The sequence below is a fragment of the Crinia signifera genome, chromosome 4 (genome assembly GCF_055691185.1).
Source record: "Crinia signifera chromosome 4, ASM5569118v1, whole genome shotgun sequence".
Taxonomy (NCBI): Eukaryota; Metazoa; Chordata; class Amphibia; order Anura; family Myobatrachidae; genus Crinia; species Crinia signifera.
In genome coordinates this window covers 226,960,382-226,978,387 of record NC_139220.1, presented here as the reverse complement: position 1 = coordinate 226,978,387, position 18,006 = coordinate 226,960,382, and the positions used below count along the sequence as shown (strand labels likewise).

The 18,006-nt window shown below is 43.8% G+C and overlaps 1 protein-coding gene across 1 annotated transcript in view; it reads right to left on the bottom strand.

Moving 5' to 3' along the window:
- Positions 1-11,005: 11,005 nt before the first annotated feature.
- Positions 11,006-18,006, bottom strand: part of MYO5C (myosin VC) — a 126,373-nt gene continuing 119,372 nt past the window's right edge. The window contains exon 41 of the mRNA XM_083183896.1: positions 11,006-13,221. Coding sequence (XP_083040022.1) covers positions 13,069-13,221 — 153 coding nt within the window. The 3' untranslated portion in view covers positions 11,006-13,068. The remainder of the gene's footprint in view (positions 13,222-18,006) is intronic.

Sequence of the window (18,006 nt, the reverse complement as noted above, 5' to 3'; positions counted from 1 at the left end):
CGAGCAGGGGGACCGTCGGAGATAGCCGGTGATGTACTCTGCATGGCAGAGCGGGTGGGCAGCGGTGGGTGACGAGCGGCACTGCCGCTGACATATGATGAATCATGTCGGTGGCGGCGCTGCTTGTCACTTGCCGCTGCCCACCTGCTCTGCCATGCTGCTATTTAAAAGAACGTCAGCCTGCTGTGCCGCCCTTGATTGGTGCCGCCCTGAGGCCGGTGCCTCATGGGCCTAGGCACAAATCCGGCCCTGATAATAGTGTCGAAAGTAGTGTTTATTAACGATGAATTTATTATCGATGGTCAGTGGTTTTATTCCATAGAAGATTTATAGATAGTTTGCACTTTGCACATGCGTAGTCAACATCTGTACCTGAACAAAGCACCTTTGTGATTCGCCAACAGGCTTAGTTATCACTATTGTACCATTGGTAGCTGGCTATTAAAGTCTATATAAAGACCATCAACAGTTACTAACCCATCAATGGTCAATGGCCCTCTCTAGACAGAAGTAGAAAACTGAGAAAGGTAAAAAAGTGGATAGAAATTGTCTTTAACACATATTTGATTAACAATATTTTTGGCAGTCCCCTGCACCAGTGGAAGAGAGGCTGCATCTCCTCCATCCTGCCCACTTCCTAGTGAAGTGGCCAAGATAAGGAGATAAATGGATCCTTGGCAACAAATTGTGGGAGTGGGGCAAAAATCATTTGCATAATTTAGCCCTGCCTCTACCACAGACCTGCAAATCACAACATTTTGGGTGCAGGGATTAGTTGCATCACAATAAGGCCCAGCACCCCAATGTGTCAGGCAGCCCCTCCTCTGGGCTTCTCTGGAGAGGAGATATTATAAGTACTGTAGGTAAGTATGCTGTAACATGGTGGTAAATTAAATGCATGTAAAGGGAACTGAGACACACTTAACAATGCATTAGTAATAACGTTAATGACTTGTTGTACCATGGGTCTCGTTCAGAGATGGACATAATGTTGGTGTACACAATGCAGCCACTGCGCGTGCATCCAAGTTCCACAATGTTCTTGAGACAGTTGCTGTAGCGTAAATATATTCAAAAAATGAATGACAGTCAGGAGACGGTGTCAGTGGAAATAGGGAAGTGGTGACTTAATCACAAGTGTGTTGTGACACAGTAAACATGGACCCTGGTATTAGGGATAACATGGGCAAGTAAGAGAAAAAGGGTCATGGGTAAATGAGCAGGGTCAGCTGGGTGGTAAATAGTGATACTTGGTTAGGAGGGAGACATTTTGTTACAGTGAGGAGTAGGAGCGCAATGGTTTTCAAAATGGGTCTTCAAAGAAAAGAAAACAAAAATGTGCTGCTCGAACATTTATATGTGGATCAGTGGCACAAAAAACAAAACACGAGTTTGAGAACTATTCTGTGTGATATTCACTAATTTAACCCTTAAACAAATTGAGAGTATAAAATAATTTTTCCTGGGGTGTTGACATGTCTTACTACTGGCTCCGGTGTCTTACTTCCAGCATTCATAGGATTAATCAGTAGGCCGATACTTGACTTGTGGATCTTAGACGCTGTCAATTGCATATGTTTGCACAACCACCTCTGTCTGTGACATAGTAAAGGATGTCACTGTGGCTAATAAAGCTTCATGCTGGGGGAAGGTGTACTTTTTACACAATCGAGTAGATCTTATTGCTCCCCTGGGCCATCTAATTAGCCCGAAAATCCGGCCATGTCGCAGCTTATCGGAGATATTTAATTTGGCTCAGGTATGCGAAGCAAAATCCCTGAAAACAGTCCCATTATCCAGTGAAACAGGGCTGTGGATGCTGAAAATACACAGGTTTCACTGAACATATGTGTTTTTTTGAGATCCATAGATAGATCACCATGGCCTCCTTTAAATATGTGAGGACTTTCTAGGTCTGTCATTAACAAGGGATAAGAACCCATTTTGGCTATTTCCAGAGTAACTAATTAGCAGGACTTAGTGCCTGGTTCCTGTGGCACTGTTGTACATGGCCAAACAAAAACACAATTTCTTGCATACCAATGGTTGTGGTTTACAAGAGGCACAACAACACATTGGTAGACACCTCGTATCAGCTCTAGCGATAATTGGACCACCAGAAAACAAAGTTGTAGGTTTCCAAATGATTTAACATTTTGGTATTTAAACAATTAAGTTAACTATTTTCTTTTTGTTTATTGTGATTTTTAGGGTGTAAGTGTTAACAATGTGATTTATAGCATTTTAGCTTTTCCTAGGAATGCAAATAACTGCACAATAATACAATAATGGAAAAATTGGTTAATGTCCGCATATTAAAAGAAATAATAATAATATTGTCATACTTACTGTGTGGGAGATTCGCTGTAGAACAAAGGGCAACTGTGCTTTCAGCAGACAGGAACAGAATGACAGGCCTTCTGCTAGTAAGCTACTTAGCAAGGCATTAGACCTCTGGTGTCTTTACAGAGAGAGAGAGAGAGAATTCCTATAAGGCCATGTCAAGTACATGATTACTCGACCATCAGCCAGATCTCAGCAGAAACTATTAAACCATGCAAGTGCAAGTGTGTCCAGGATAGTCCACCACTAGAGGAGATAAAGCTGGCTCACTTATACTAACGTGGTTTTTGCAAGCTGAATCTGAGACTTGTGGCCATACCTGGCATTGCTTAAATAAAAAGAGTGAATCTGTGTGGAAGGAGTAGGTAAGTAGGTAGGAGGAGGCAGGTATTTTATTGTTGCTAGGCTGAATGTGGTGTCTGCAATACAAATATTTCCAGATACCGTGTTCTAGCAATACTGGAGCAATTAGAAATAGTATATAGTGAAGTGAGTGTGCAGAATTCAACAAGTATAGAATCGAAAGCTTACCTTAAGCTTGAGATGTCATAAGCACCCTGTTTTTTGCAGGAAGAACAGAAAAACAGTAGATGGGTTTATCTGGGTAGGTTTTGGATTAGTTAATGGTAGTGTCAGTCAAATAAGTTAGAACCAATGAGGATGTATTTGGGGCAGGGCTCTAGCAGCATATATAGGTCTTGGCTGAGGTGACTACTTCCTCTTGCCAAGTTTTGGATTGCTAGTATCCAGGCCAAGCTAAGTATTATTGAATTGTGCTCATATCCTTGTCCCTTTATTAATTTAATTCTCTGTCTCTCTATCTTTTTTTTTTCCCAAATTAAGATTTTATTGAGTCTTACAAAAAAAAAGGAGCAATTTACAGAAGGGTAACGGTATTGCATTAAACAGAAATACAATGAACAATGATGAGCAACATAAAGGCAGATCAATTAAAATCAGTACATAATCTGTAATATGATTCGTCACATCCTGTTCTAGTAGGCAAGACTTACATTTAACAAAGATAGGTTGGGGAATAGGAGCAAAAGGGAAGAAGAGGGTAGGGGAAGGAACAGGGATGGGTATCTCAACATATTATACGATACAATAGGAAATATATGAAGGGAGCCAAAATCACTCATCAGTGGAGTGTGGTGGTGAGGAGAGTACTGTGAAGTCCAAGGGTTCACTATGGAGTACAGTTTGACCCTGTTTTTCTCTGTATTCGCTCCACTTAAACCATTTCAAATGGATTGAAGTAGCAGAAGGTGAATATTTGACGTTGGCTGTCTCGAGCAGAAAATGCTTATTGATTTTGTTTGCTATGTGTCGGATTGACGGAGTAACAGGAGATTTCCAGTGTTGGCCTATGGCAGCTTTAGTTGCTATCAGGATGTGACCAAGTATATATAGATCTCCCACGGCAAGTTGTGTGTTATGATGTAGCAATGCAACTATCGGGCAGGGCAAGATGTAGATTCCCAAAACGTCGGCTATGAGGAGGAACACTTCAGACCAAAGCGGGCGTATTATCGGACACTCCCAAAAAATATGGTAAATGGTGCCGATGCCTCCACAATTCCTCCAACAAAACTTGGAGACGGAGGGCCAAATGCCGTGTAGCCGCTGAGGGGTGAAGTATGCCCTCTGGCACAGCTTGTAGAACATTTCCGAGTGTTGGAGACATTTGGACATTTTAAAGCCGGAATAGGAGATAGAATCCCACTTCTTTTCAGTTAAAGTGATAGAGAGGTCTGATTCCCATTTAATATGTGCTGGTAGCTTCCCTTTTTTGATTTAGTTATTTGATATTCATACCATCTGGAGATTCCTCCTTTATGTAATGGGGAAGTCAATCTAGAGAATAGGATTCTAGGGAAGGCTGGGACCTAAGATGTAGATTTAAAAGCATTGGATAACCAGTGGCGTATTTGAAGGAATTTGTAGAAATATTGCTTAGGGACATTATGTTGCGACTGGAGAGTGGAGAATTGTAAGAGAGTACCCTCAGGGAATAACTGTTTCAGGGAAGACAGGCCAACTATAGTCCAGGTGTCTAACTGAAAATTAGGGATTAGTCTGGCTATGGCTTTAAGTGTTAAGTCCGGACCCGGTAGGGATATCTCCTCATCGTCTTTGATAGTCCTGTGCCAGACAGATAGTGTAGCTCTAATAGCTGCCCCCGGTCCGGACCAGGTTGGGGATGCATGTGAGGGGATCCAGAAAAGGTCAGTGAGATGGAATTTAGGTATAAAAGAGCGTTCCATAATTACCCAAGGTTTAGGAGAGTGAGGTTCGAACCAATTCCTGGCCTGACTGAGTATAGATGCCATTTGATATGCATCGATATCTGGGTAGGCAACACCCCCAGAGCGCTTGGGGAGGGTAAGGGTCTTCCTTGAGATTCGAGGCCTAGCACCCTTCCAAATGTATTTAGAAAACAAGGTATTGAGTTTAGATATAATAGTTTTGGGGGGGTTCCTAGCAATGTTCCCTCTAATTTTACGAAGGCTGTGTGCGGCTAAAGATTTTGGCTGTGCAACTTTGGAATGAAATTAAAAATTTTGTGCGTCACTTATATATAACTGGAAAATGACATTCAGCATTTGTGTTAACTTTACTTCAAAATGATATTAAACATTTAAACATTCAAAATATCAGTACACAATGTAGTTAATGGGTGAAACACACATTAATTGAGTCCACAACTGCAAAAAGGGACCACTTCTGCTTTGTGCGCTCAGTTGTAATGTCTGTGCGCACGCTCCTCAAGGTGTGTGCGCGCGCACGTGCGCACAGCTTAGAGGGAACACTGGTTCCTAGGGATAGCACGGAAAACATACATGAGCTTGGGCAATAGGACCATCTTAGAGGCCGTAATCCGGCCCATCCAGGAGATCTCATGAAGAGACCACTCTGTAATAAGCTTTTCAAAGAAATTAAGTAGTGGTATAAGGTTACATTCATATATATCACTGTCCCTGGTCACATGCACCCCCAAATATTTAATAGACTTCGTCTGCCAAGCATATCAGTATCTGTCTTTCAGTAACACGACAGTCTCCGGAGGGACGTTTAGGGGGAGGGCTTCAGTCTTGGATGTGTTCAGTTTGTAAAAGGAGATGTTAGTATACTCGGTACTTATGTAGTATCTGGACGCCCGATTAAAAAATCGGGTCCATCGCATCACATCGCATGCGACCAAATCGCATGCGATGCGATGGACCCGATTTTTCCATATGATTCAATGTTAAAATGGACTGAGTCCATTTTAACATAGGATTCTATGGGAAAAAGGGTCCTTTTCATTTCCCCACTATCCAACTACGCATGGAGTTGAATATAAACCTGTGGCGAGCGTAGCAAGCCACCGAGCCCGAAGCGTGGCGAGCGCAGCGAGCCCCGCGAGGGGATGCAGAATACTTTTTAACGAATCCGCGTCCCCTCGCGGGGCTCGGTGGCTCGCCACAGGTTTATATCCAACTCCATGCGTAGTTGGATAGTGGGGAAATGAAAAGGACCCTTTTTCCCATAGAATCCTATGGAAAATCGGGTCCATCGCATCGCATCGCATGCGATGCGATTATCTGGCGTCCAGATACTACATAAGTACCGTATACTCTGTTAAGACCAAGTGTAGTGCAGCAAGAGATTTTTCTGGATGTAGTAGGCAGAGGAGTATGTCGTCAGCGAATAGGCATATTTTATGTGGTATCCCTCCAATAACTAGAGGTTCTATGGCCAACGCAAAGATAAGTGGGGACAAGGGGCAACCCTGCCTAGTGCCGTTGGAAATCTTAAAGTATGAGGAGAGGCAGCCGTTTACAAACACCTTCGCAGATGGGTACGAGTATAATGCGAAGATAGAGTCTAGGAACCTTCCTCCAAAACCAAACTTTAACATTACGAATCTGAGGTATCCCCAGTGTAGTCTGTCAAAAGCTTTTTCGGCATCTAGAGAGAGCAGTAATAGAGGTTCTTGGTTCAGATCACAGCTCTCTAAAACATTAAACACCCTACGCGTATTATCCGGGGTCTGTCTGCCCGGAACAAATCCCACCTGGTCAGCCACCACAAGAGAGGGAAGCAGAGGAGATAACCTGTTAGCTATCATCTTTGCGTAAAGTTTTAGATCAGTATTCAATAACGCTATGGGGCGAAAGTTCTGTACTGATGTGGGAGGTTTACCTGGTTTTGGAATCGCCACAATCCGGGCTTCAAGCATTTCTTTTGGGAAAGCTTTTGGAATCGGAAGCACTGTTAAAAACTCCCAATAATATAGGGGCCAAATCTGTCTTGAAACATTTATAAAAATTAGAAGGGTAGCGGTACTTGTTTCCTAGAAGGGCGCCCACGATTTTGATCTTAGGCATCGCAAGGAAAAAAATCGCGTCTGTCGCATCGCATGCTGACAAAAATCGCATGCGATGCGACCGACGCGATTACCGCGATTTTACATAGGGAACAATGTTAAATGGCCCACAGACCCCAAATACCCACCCTGAAGTGTGAAATGCCCCCCCCCCCAATTGTTAACGCCACCCCACGATCAACGTCAACCCGAAGCGTGCCCACGAGGGGCGGCGGTACGCGTCCTCCAACCTTTTCATACCCCCACTATCCACGTCGGCATGGAGTTGAGAATAGAAAGTGTGGCGAGCGCAGCGAGCCACCGAGCCCGAAGCGTGGCGAGCGCAGCGAGCCCCGCGAGGGGACACGGATTACTTAACATGTATTCCGCGTCTGCTCGCCACGCTTCGGGCTTGTATTCCGCGTCCGCTCGCCACGCTTTCTATTCTCAACTCCACGCCGACGTGGATAGTGGGGGTATGAAAAGGTCGGAGGATGCCTACCGCCGCCCCTTGCGGGCTCGCCACGCTTCGGGTTGACGTTGATCGTGGGGTTTGCGTTAACAGTTGGGGGGGGGGGGGCATTTAACATTGTTCCCTATGTGAAATCGGGTCAATTGGGACATTTAACATTGTTCCCTATGTGAAATCGGGTCAATTGGGACATTTAACATTGTTCCCTATGTAAAATCGCGGTAATCGCGTCGGTCGCATCGCATGTCATTATAATGGCATGCGATGTACATGCGATGCCCGCGATGGGCGCCCTTCTAGGAAACAAGTACCAGGGTAGCCATCGGGGCCAGGGGCTTTATCTCGTGGCAAGGCATCGATGTTCGCCTCTACTTCGGACAAAGACCAGGGGGAGCACAGGGACAGACAGGTCTCAGAATCCAACCTCGGGAGATCGATGCTGCCCAAAAAAGCTTCAATGTCGGCTGGAGCAGGTTGAGGGGTATTGGCATCCATATTTAGGTTATAGAGCTGGGAATAGTATTCCGCGAAGGTGTTTATAAGGGATCCACAACCCTAGTTCCTCGAGAGTTATGTAGAAGATTAATTCTCGCCTTAGCTCTGTGACCTCTTAATTTCTTAGCTAGGAGTCGGCACGCTTTATTCCCAAAAGAGTAAAAATGCTAATTAAGTCTGGCTATATTCCGCTGAACCTCCTGAAGGGAGAAAGTGTTCACCTTATCTCTCGCCAGCATAAGACGCCTATATATAGATCTATTAAGGGGATCTGCCTTATGGTCAGATTCTAGTCCGGACAACTCCGTTTTGGCTAATACAAGATCCCTAGCGTGGGCCTTCTTTAATCTAGCAGCGGTTTGTATAGCGGAGCCGCGGATCACCGCCTTAAGGGAGCACCAATGGTTAAACACATTAGTGTCCTCTGGTTTGTTAGTAGAGGTATACAGGGATAGGGAATCCTGGATAGCTTGTCGGGATATCAAATGGGACAATGCCTGGTTACCCAGTCTCCAGGGGCCTGGAGTGACTCTATAAGAGCTTTGATCCCATGTAATTAATAAGGGGAGTGGTCGGACCAAGTCATAGGCAAAATATCAACTTTATGTAGGAAAGCTAGCGTCCATTTGTCAGTTAATGCCAAGTCGATCCGTGAGTATGACTGATGTTGGTGGGAAAAAAAAAGGTATAGTCCCTAACTGCAGGATGTCTGGCCCGCCAGGCATCGTGCAGGTCATATTCACCCAGGATCTGGCGGAACCCAGTAGGATGGTCTACTGCATGGGGGCCTCCGTGTCTACCAGGACAGGATCTGTCGACAGTTGGGTCAAGGACCATATTAAAGTCTCCTAGAAGCATGAGTGCTCCCCTTGCGTGTCTCTGCACTAATGCGCATAATTTCCTATAAAAGGAAATTTGCCTTGTGTTAGGGGCGTAGCAGGAGACCAGGGTAACTTCAGTATTGTCAAGCAAGCCAACTAGTATAATGTATCTCCCCTCCGGGTCACATTGTTGGGAGGTAACTGAAAAGGAGCAGTTAGCAGAAACCAATATAGCTACCCCTGCCTTCTTAAGAGGGCCATTGGCAGTGTAGCACTGGGGATATCTATTATCGAAAAATTTTGGGGGGGCTGATCTTTTGAAGTGTGTTTCCTGGACGGCTACTATCTGGGCTTTCAATTTGTGAAATGAGGCTAACGCCATTTTACGTTTCTGGGGAGAATGCAATCCTTTTACATTTAACGAGAGGATATTAACCGTTATTCAGAAACAGAAAGTGATGCTTATTTCCTTGGAGCAGTATATCAATCACATGGGGCATACATATGTTGAGTTGAGGGGTCCCAAGAGGGAAGGAGAAACAGGGCACAGAGAGGACTAGGGAGAGGAGGGGGAACAGAAGGACAGCGGCTCTAAGAGTCGTAGTAAGGCGCCATAATAGATACGCCTCACCCATATCTTCAGGGGGGTAGTGGCTGCCACCCTGCAGTCTCCTAGGTAACAAGGGAATAATTAAATAGAGCACAAGGTAAGTGAACCAAGGTGGTATCTAAACGTAGTACCATTCCAAATGCTAAATCAGATCTAGTTATAAATATACTCAGTGTTGCATCCCATGGGGCTCACACACAAATATAAGAAGAATAAAACTAGATAGGTCCCACTGCTTGTCTCTGTTAACTCTGTCCCAGAAACATAGCCACCCGGGTACATCCCAGAACGCCACCAAAGGACAATCGCCACTATGCACATCAATTAACGAAACACATATTAATGAGTACCTGCGACCCTCCCAAAGGCCACATCAGTGCATGCCCCTCAGTGACGCCTCGCAGAGGCACCCAAAGGTAGGGGGCTTACGAATCAGACACCCAAGCAGTGGGATGCAAAATATAACATCCTGTATGTGAAACTCCTATCTAAACACAACATAAATGTCTCTTAGGGCTATCAACTGCATGCCCAAATAACATGTACCGTAAATGGAAGATACAACCTATATAACCATGTTATGTATATAGAAGGTAGAGCACATACTGTATAACATGGATGACAGAGAATTTAGGGGAGGTATGAGTCTCTGCGTACTGATGGGTTGCTACTCCGCCGCCGACCTGTCCCGCTGAAGTCGACGGTCAGGAGAAGCGTCCGGGTGGGAACCAGATAGGTTCCATCTGTGCAAAAGTTTCATACCTTCATCAACCGAAGAAATGGAGATCGTTGACCCCTCACGCATGATCAGAAGGCGAGTTGGGAAGCCCCAGCGGTAAAGTATATTTGCCTTTCTGAGAGCTGTGGTGACAGGTTGAAGAGATCGCCGTTTGGCGAGGGTTGCCTGAGACAAGTCACCAAACAGCTGGTATGATTCCAGTGCCTCAGCAGTGTCAGAAGTAGGTATGGCGGCCTTCAGTAGCTCTTCTTTGATGTGGAAGAAATGTACCCTCATTAGGACATCTCTGGGTACCCCCTCAGGTGCGTTCCTCGACTTCGGGAGTCTGTGTATCCGGTCCAGGAGCAGGTCAGAGGATGAGGCCGAAGGCAGGAGTTTTTTAAAGATGGTTATAACAAAATCATGAAGGCTACTGTTGGAGATGTTATCAGGGATGCCCCTGATTTTAAGGTTATTTCTGCGTGACCGATCCTCCATGTCCGCCAGCTTATCTTTTAAGGCTGCAACCTCACCCTCCAATGCGGCATGCGACTCGACCAAATCGTTATGGGAACCAACCACTTCCTCCATTTTAGATTCCAGGGCGTCTGTGCGCTCCCCCAGTTCATCTATGGAGCGCTGGCACGACTGGAGAGAAGTACGGATTTCTGCCGTGACATCATCTTTAACTTGTGTCAGCAACATTTTTAATGTGCCTACTGTCAGCGCCTTGTCATCTGCTACTTCCATGCGAATTGGGGGCCCCACCTGGGGGGGGGGCGTAACTGGGGAAGTCACACTCAGCGTTGGGGGAGGAGTCAAGCTTGAGGTTGAGGGTTGAGTGCTACTAGTGGCAGAGGGTTTAGGTGATGGTTTGAAGAAGGCCACCTGCGGTACAGTTTTGGATACTTTGCTTCTCCGTGAAGGCATAGTGACAAATGTGAAATGCTGTAGTTGACACTGGGATATGGTGTACTATAGGCGTGAGGGGTCTGACTGAGATATTATACAAACACTGCCATTTACTGATGAACCATCTGTACCTGGCTCTTATGATCAGTGTACGTCCTCAGACTGCAGGGTGTGGATACACAATACGAACAAGGTATTTGGAGCTAGATGTAGGTACCCCAATAAACAACAAAAATAATGTGATATGTTTTATTTTTGCAAATATTTTATTCTTTATATATAAATTACATATATTTTTGTAACAGAATATACTGTTATTTCCAGCAAGGTGACGCTTAGAGTGTAAACCTCAAAACATGCGGCAACATGTGCAAAGTCCTTTCCACATAACTCTTTGCTTTCAGCTGTTACACAGATTATTCCCTTGAGTATTTAATGAATTGATGTATCAAGTAGTGAGCAGAGTAGAGAAGTGGGCTTGTGGAGGAGTTGCCCATACCAACCAATTAGCTTTAAGGAAGCATTTATCAAGCACATTCTATAAAATGAGAAGTAGATACTGATTAGTTGCCAACTTCACCACTGGTCCATCACTCTGCTCTGTGCACTGCTTGATGCATCAACCCCCAATGTAGTTTAGGATTAATTGCATGTATAATGTGGCACATCAAGTGCCAGATCGTAAGCAGCCTCCCGGGGAGCTGTAGGGGGTCTTTCAAGGGCAAACTGGTCCGACTTGTCCTTAGGACAAGTATGGGGGCCTTAAGTTTTTTTTAAAGGGGCAAATCACTTACAACGCAAAACCATGCCTGATACGTGATTGCCCGTTTAAAAAAAACACATCTCAGCGAGCATCCTGCATGACCACCGAACTCGGGCTAGATTACATCACTCTAATTGTTTTTCATGATTTATTTTTTTTCAGGCACCTGGGCGATGATTAGGATCGTGCTACAGGAGATGACAGTGTGGGTTAGGCACTAGGGGAAGTGTTAGGGTTAGGCTAAAAGAACCCAAAAAATAATGTGTGTAATTTTTATGTGTCAACCAAAAGTGTCGACCTACCCACTATTGAACATTAGCAGTCGACCTAATGACTGTAGACCTAGAGTCAATCTATCCTGAGTACCAATACCCAATAGATATATATAAGAAGTGAACATATTTACTAAGATTTTAGATGCTTCAGGTATTTCTCCTCAAACTCTCTGCATTCAGGATCAGAAACCTACATTTAGAAAATATGTCCCAGTTTAACATGACTAATCTATATACTATATAGGCAACCTGGGTAATGTAAACCAAGGTAAATAAAGCATACAGTAAACAGCAGTCATTAAACTGACATAAAGTGTATAAAAAAAAAACAAGATGGTCTAAATAAAATTATGTCTTCGATCTTTATGATACGAGGTAAAAGATTGCAGAAATTTGCTAGAAAAAAAAGGCATTTCTTAATTGATGAATGTAATAAAATATTCTTCAAAAACATAGCAATGCTCATTTAAAATGAAAAAATCATTATAAAAATATCACCATTTGCCTACAGAAATCAGCAACAATCAAAATATTATTTCCATTGTTATTATCTACAAAAGATACATAAAAAACACATAAAAAAATAAAACAATTTAAAATGCAAATATTGATACAATCTTACATAAATAATACATCTTGATTGTATTATATTTGAACAAAGTAACTCATTGGTTACTATTGTTGTTTGGCTAGAAATGTTTCTGCACCTCACGAAATATTGAGTAAAACCTTTTCAATAAATGTGTAATTGTAATATCATACTAAATAAAAATATACAATATAGTGCAAAAAATAGTGTTGTAAATGGTTGTGGAATCAACCAATCAGATAAGCTTTTTTTTAACAGTCTAGTGAGTTGAGTCAAATGAAAGCTAATACCTGATTAGCTGCTATTAAATGTATATTTCTGCAAATAGCCGGCATTTCTCATAATAATAAAAGGAGAGAGAACGGAAAAGAAAAATTTAGTTTTTCTAATGTAAATAAATATTACTAATTGCTGGCAGTTAATATGCAACCTAGCAAGTCTTTATAATGTAATGTGGCATTGTTGCCTTTCCTAAATAAATCATATTTTAGTTATTTTATAGCTTAAAATTTAAATAATAATATTTGTACTAGAACATCCTACTTTTGGAGACAATCCTTCATTGAATAGAAATCCTTGGGACACAAATACACTAGTAGTAACACAAGCCAACATTAAAAATAATTGTACTTAGAGACAAAATAGTACACCATTGATCCACAGATGCATTACTGTGAGTACATGTGCTGTGATTAGAGGACAAGCAGTCTGTTTATGTCCTAGATCCTCTTTAGGAAGCCAAGCTTGAGGCTGCTGGGAATTTGGATCATTTCCAGTGCATGTGGAGATGGGCTGAATGGGAATGTCACTTGGAAGAGATATTTGCTATCCAGCATTAACTGGGAACCATCTTCGCGATTGCTTAGCATGGACTGAAATAAAAATTATATTTTTTTTCACAATAGGTAGGAAAAGGTTTATGTCTGCATACTTTTCTATTGATAAATAAAGTACATGATTCACAATAAATCATTGGAATTATTCCTAAATTAGTAGTTAACACTAGAATGTTATTCCAATATGTTGGGTTTGACACAATCTTTATTTTTCACTTTTTTTCCCTGTGCCAGCCTAAAGGTTTTGAGCAATGCAATAAATGTGGTTAATGTCAACATTAGACATACAATGCTAACATTTCTGAGTAAAATACAATAATACACTTTTTCCTGTGAGAACATTTTAGGGAGGGGGCTGTAGTGGGAATGTCAGTTTAACCTTTTATCTTCTAGATTATGTGTTTCGATTGTTTCCTGTATTCACAAAGGTGTTGGAACGGGTGAAGCAAGGGCTGGCTCACCCTCCTCCAAATATTTTAGAGGTGCCAGTTAATATACTGGGTCATGGGGCACCATATAGTGTTTCGACAGGCAGTGCCAGTATGGAGATAATCTCCTTTCCGGCTACTAAACTTTTTCCCTCCGCACAGCCCTTCCCTGTCAGCCTCCAGGACCTGCCCTGCACCAGCTTTAGCCCCTACAGTATGTGGCTATATAATGTGCACTGGCCCCTCCTCTGGGATTATCCTTGTACCCTTCTTACCTCTTACTTTATATGTTCCACGCCCTCCCCCCTCACAGCATCCGATAGATAGATAGATAGATAGATAGATAGATAGATAGATAGATAGATAGATAGATAGATTGCTGTGGTGCCCCTGGTGACCTATACATTTGCAACCTGTGTAGTTAATAATATTAAAAGATAACTACAAATAAATCCTGCTACCATTTTACTACCTTGGTGACACATGAATAGAGCATGGGCTATACAGGGAACTGAGAGGACAGGATCATGCTACTTTACATAAGGCTACACATGAACAAATGCAACAACGTTCACTACACCTGCAGATGGTGAGTAAAATAACTGCTCTACCAGGTGTTCAAAAATACATTGTAGTATTCAAGCTATAGTACCGGGATATAACACAGAGGGGTCAGTCCTAGTACAGTGCGGCCACAGCCGTGATGAGTCATTGCGGCTAATAGGATTGACCCCCATAAACTTTACTTAGGTGAAAATAACAGCATATTACAAAGTATAACATATTCATAATGGTGTGATTTTGTTACAGGTGAAGTCCTGGACCTATGGCTGAGGCTGTGTGAGCAGTGTGCCAGCTACAAAAAAAAAACTTTAATGGGATTTAGACTGAGCTAGCTGTATAGATAATGGGCCTAACTCAGGCCTGATCGCAGTACAAATTTGTTCTTAAAATGGGCAAAACCGTTGGCTCCACTAAATATAGACCCATTGATTGCCTGCCTATCTACGTACTAGGGTGGGGGTTTGGAGCAAGTTACCACTGACTGGCTGGTAAGGTGAACTTGATCAAAATGGTCTTTCAGCCCAAATTGCTCTGTGTCTTGCAACAGACTCCAGTTTATATTCCCCAGAAGATTTTTCAGGTGATTAACGGTCTTGTCTCTTCCTTGGTCTGGGCTCGTAAACGCGCCCGCCTAAACCTAGCTATCCTCACACGAACAAAAGAACGAGGTGGACTTGGTCTTCCCACATTTAGGACTTATTATTATGCCGCTCAGCTTATATTTGTGTGGTCCTGGCTTAATGACCCGACCCCTCTGCCTTACATTCCCACATTCTCTCACAGTCTTTCCCAGGGCTCTCACCCCTGCAGCTTCTGCTGACTGGCAGCAGTAACCCCTCTACTATGCCTTTAATTAGGCAGGACATATGAATTTGGAAGTCGGTTCACACCATGATGAATGGCCAGGGATGGGATACAATGACACCCCTGCATAACCCTCTTTGACTCCCTGAACTGTCCAACCTACAAATGAAATCCACTTGGGGTAGATGGGGGGTTTCCACATTAGGAGATTTGTGTAATGGGACAGTCTTTAAATCATTTAAGGAGCTCCGCTCTGACTTGTGTGGTATAGAGGTCCGACAGTCGGGATCCCGACAGTCATTAGCCCGATGTCGGGATCCCGACTGGCCGGACCCAGACAGCATGGTGAGCGCAACTAAGCCGCCATGATGCCGGCATGGTGGAGCCACCTATTCTATTCTCCCTCTATGGGGGTCGTGGACCCCCACAAGGGAAAATAGCCGACGGTCAGTGTTTTGACAGTCGGGATCCCGGCGTCCGGGTGAATGCCTTCGGGTTCCCGACTGTCGGGACCCCGTCCGGAACCCGCTCTGACTTTTCTATACCACACTCCTTTCATTACAGGTTTCTCCACTTGAGGCATGCTTTTAACACGCAGTTTCAGGATGCTCCCCCAATAATCACAGATTCTCCAGTTAAGGCCCTTGTGTTGGGAACCCCGTGTAGTCACTTAGTATCTAACTTGTACTCTAATATTCACTTCTCGGTGCACTCTAGTAACTTACAACTACGTAGGGCTAAGTGGGGACCTGATCTGGGATCCATGACTAGACCTAGCCAGTCCCCATATTAGTACTATGACTGTTAGATTTCAGCAAATCCAATTTTTTATAGTCCACAGAATATATTATACGCCCGATAGTCTGTTTCACGTGGGTATCATCACTACCCCACACTGCCCTAAATGTGGAGCCCGTGAGGGTTCCTTCTGGCATTTGATATGGTCATGTCCCCATATAGAGGCTTTTTGGACAGAGGTTATGGATATTATAACTAATACTGGTATCCCAAGGGATGTTCTGTCACCCACGGTTTGTCTCCTAGCTGCCCTGGATGAGGAAACTGTGGTAGACGGTATGTGATGTGGAATCTGCAGTGGAATGCTGGGTACACACTGTAGCAATCACTCAGCTGATTGGGTAATTGCTCCCCATAAGTCAAGAAAGTGACCCCAGTTTGACCCCTGTGTGTACTCAGCTTAATGCACCCGCACAAGACGTTTCTTCAAATTCTTTGGAACACTATTATCTAGATTTTTTAGTTTACCCAATTTTTTGTTTTTGTTTATTTACTTGCTGTATATTTGATGTGATTGATCTCTGCACCCTTGCTAAAGTATGTATAGCAAGGACTTGGTTGGCTAGGAATTTCCCGGCTATGGGCTCATGGGTATCACTGGTTAATGACACGATCTCACACGAAAAATGTATGTATCTGGCCAGGAAAGCAGATGGTTAGACTCCCCCTAAGCAATACCTAGAGTATAATTGTCTTACTGTCCCTTCCTGACCTTGAAACTCACAGCTGACCACCGCCACATTTACCTACCATTCTGTATATATAGTTATACAGGAAACCACTGCTGTTTGCCACTATGCAACATAATAACATGTCTAGTTATCTCTATGCACCAATGTTAAGTCATCAGTTATGTACACTTTTGATAACCGATATCATGAACGAGACAAAACAACACCACTCAATGCTTAAAATTTGCGGAAATACTTCTTTTTATTTTGCAGAATTATTTTTTTTATTTCTTGGATTTATTTTCTTATTGTTAAGATGTTTGTGTGTATTACAATTTGAAAACCTTTAATAAAAACTATTGCATTTAAAAAAAAAAAATGTGCAAAACCATGGGCAGGTTAAGACCTGATCGCTGCTGACTAGAATAAATTGCATGCTGTATTTTTCTATGAAAATGGATTAGTACTGTAGAGTGATATAAGTTCCAGGCAGTAAAAGAAGAAGAGCTTATGCTTCTACAGAGAAAGCTGCTGGTACTCAGATCACACAGTACCATAGAAAATGTTTCCATATATTTTGCACCCTTTTCATGTAGATATCTGCACACCTTCATATCAGTATGTACATAGGCGTGCGCACGGGGGGTGCCAGGGGTGCACAGGCACCTCCTAATGACCGCCGGCACCCCCCGCATGATTACACACAAAAAGGATTTCAGATCCGTATTAGCAGCACTCATTGGCCGGCGGCGGTCGGGACTGCATTGCTTACCAGCCGCCGCCAGTCTCCTGCCCGCACGCCGGTCTCCTGCCCGCATTCCAGTCTCCAGCCTGCACGCTGATCTCCAGTGCAGTGTTGCTGCGGCGGGCGGATATGTGCTGACTCAGCTTCATGTCAGCCCCCGCGCCTACTTAGAAGTGCAGGAATCGAACCTTGTGCTTGCTTGCGGCGCGTGATGCAATGATACATGCTGGCAAACATCATTGCGCCACCCGGGCTCTCTCCCCTCCCCCCCAAGCCCTAGTCTGTCCTGCACTGCCTGTGCTGGTGAAGGAGGAGGGAGGCAACGCCGCGAGAGCTGTCTGACTGGCTTTAAGGAGATAGAGCTGTCTGGGCAGGTCAGTGGCTTCCCGCATGTTGCTTAATAGTTACTGTTACTGTTGTCGGTTGGGCATGTGTGCCTGCTCTATATGCAATGCAGGGGTATGAAGGAGGCTGGGTATATGCCTTGCTAGTGGGATGGTGGTATGTGCCAGGCTGAGGTTTGTGGAGGGGTGAAAGGATGCTGGTGGTATAATGTGCCATTATGGGGCTTGGGGAAGGAGGCTGGGTATGTGTCAATTTGGGGGAAGGAGGCTGGGTATGTGCCATGCTGGGGGTTGGGGGAAGTAGGCTGGCATAATGATCTTAGCTATTCGCTAAACAGGAAAACCAATCTACAATATATGCTGATTTGGGGGTAGCTTCCAGGTGCCAGTGAGCACCCAGGCTTACAGCTTTTGCCATTACCAATCATCTGCATGAGTGCCAGCCAACACCATACACTCTATTTAAT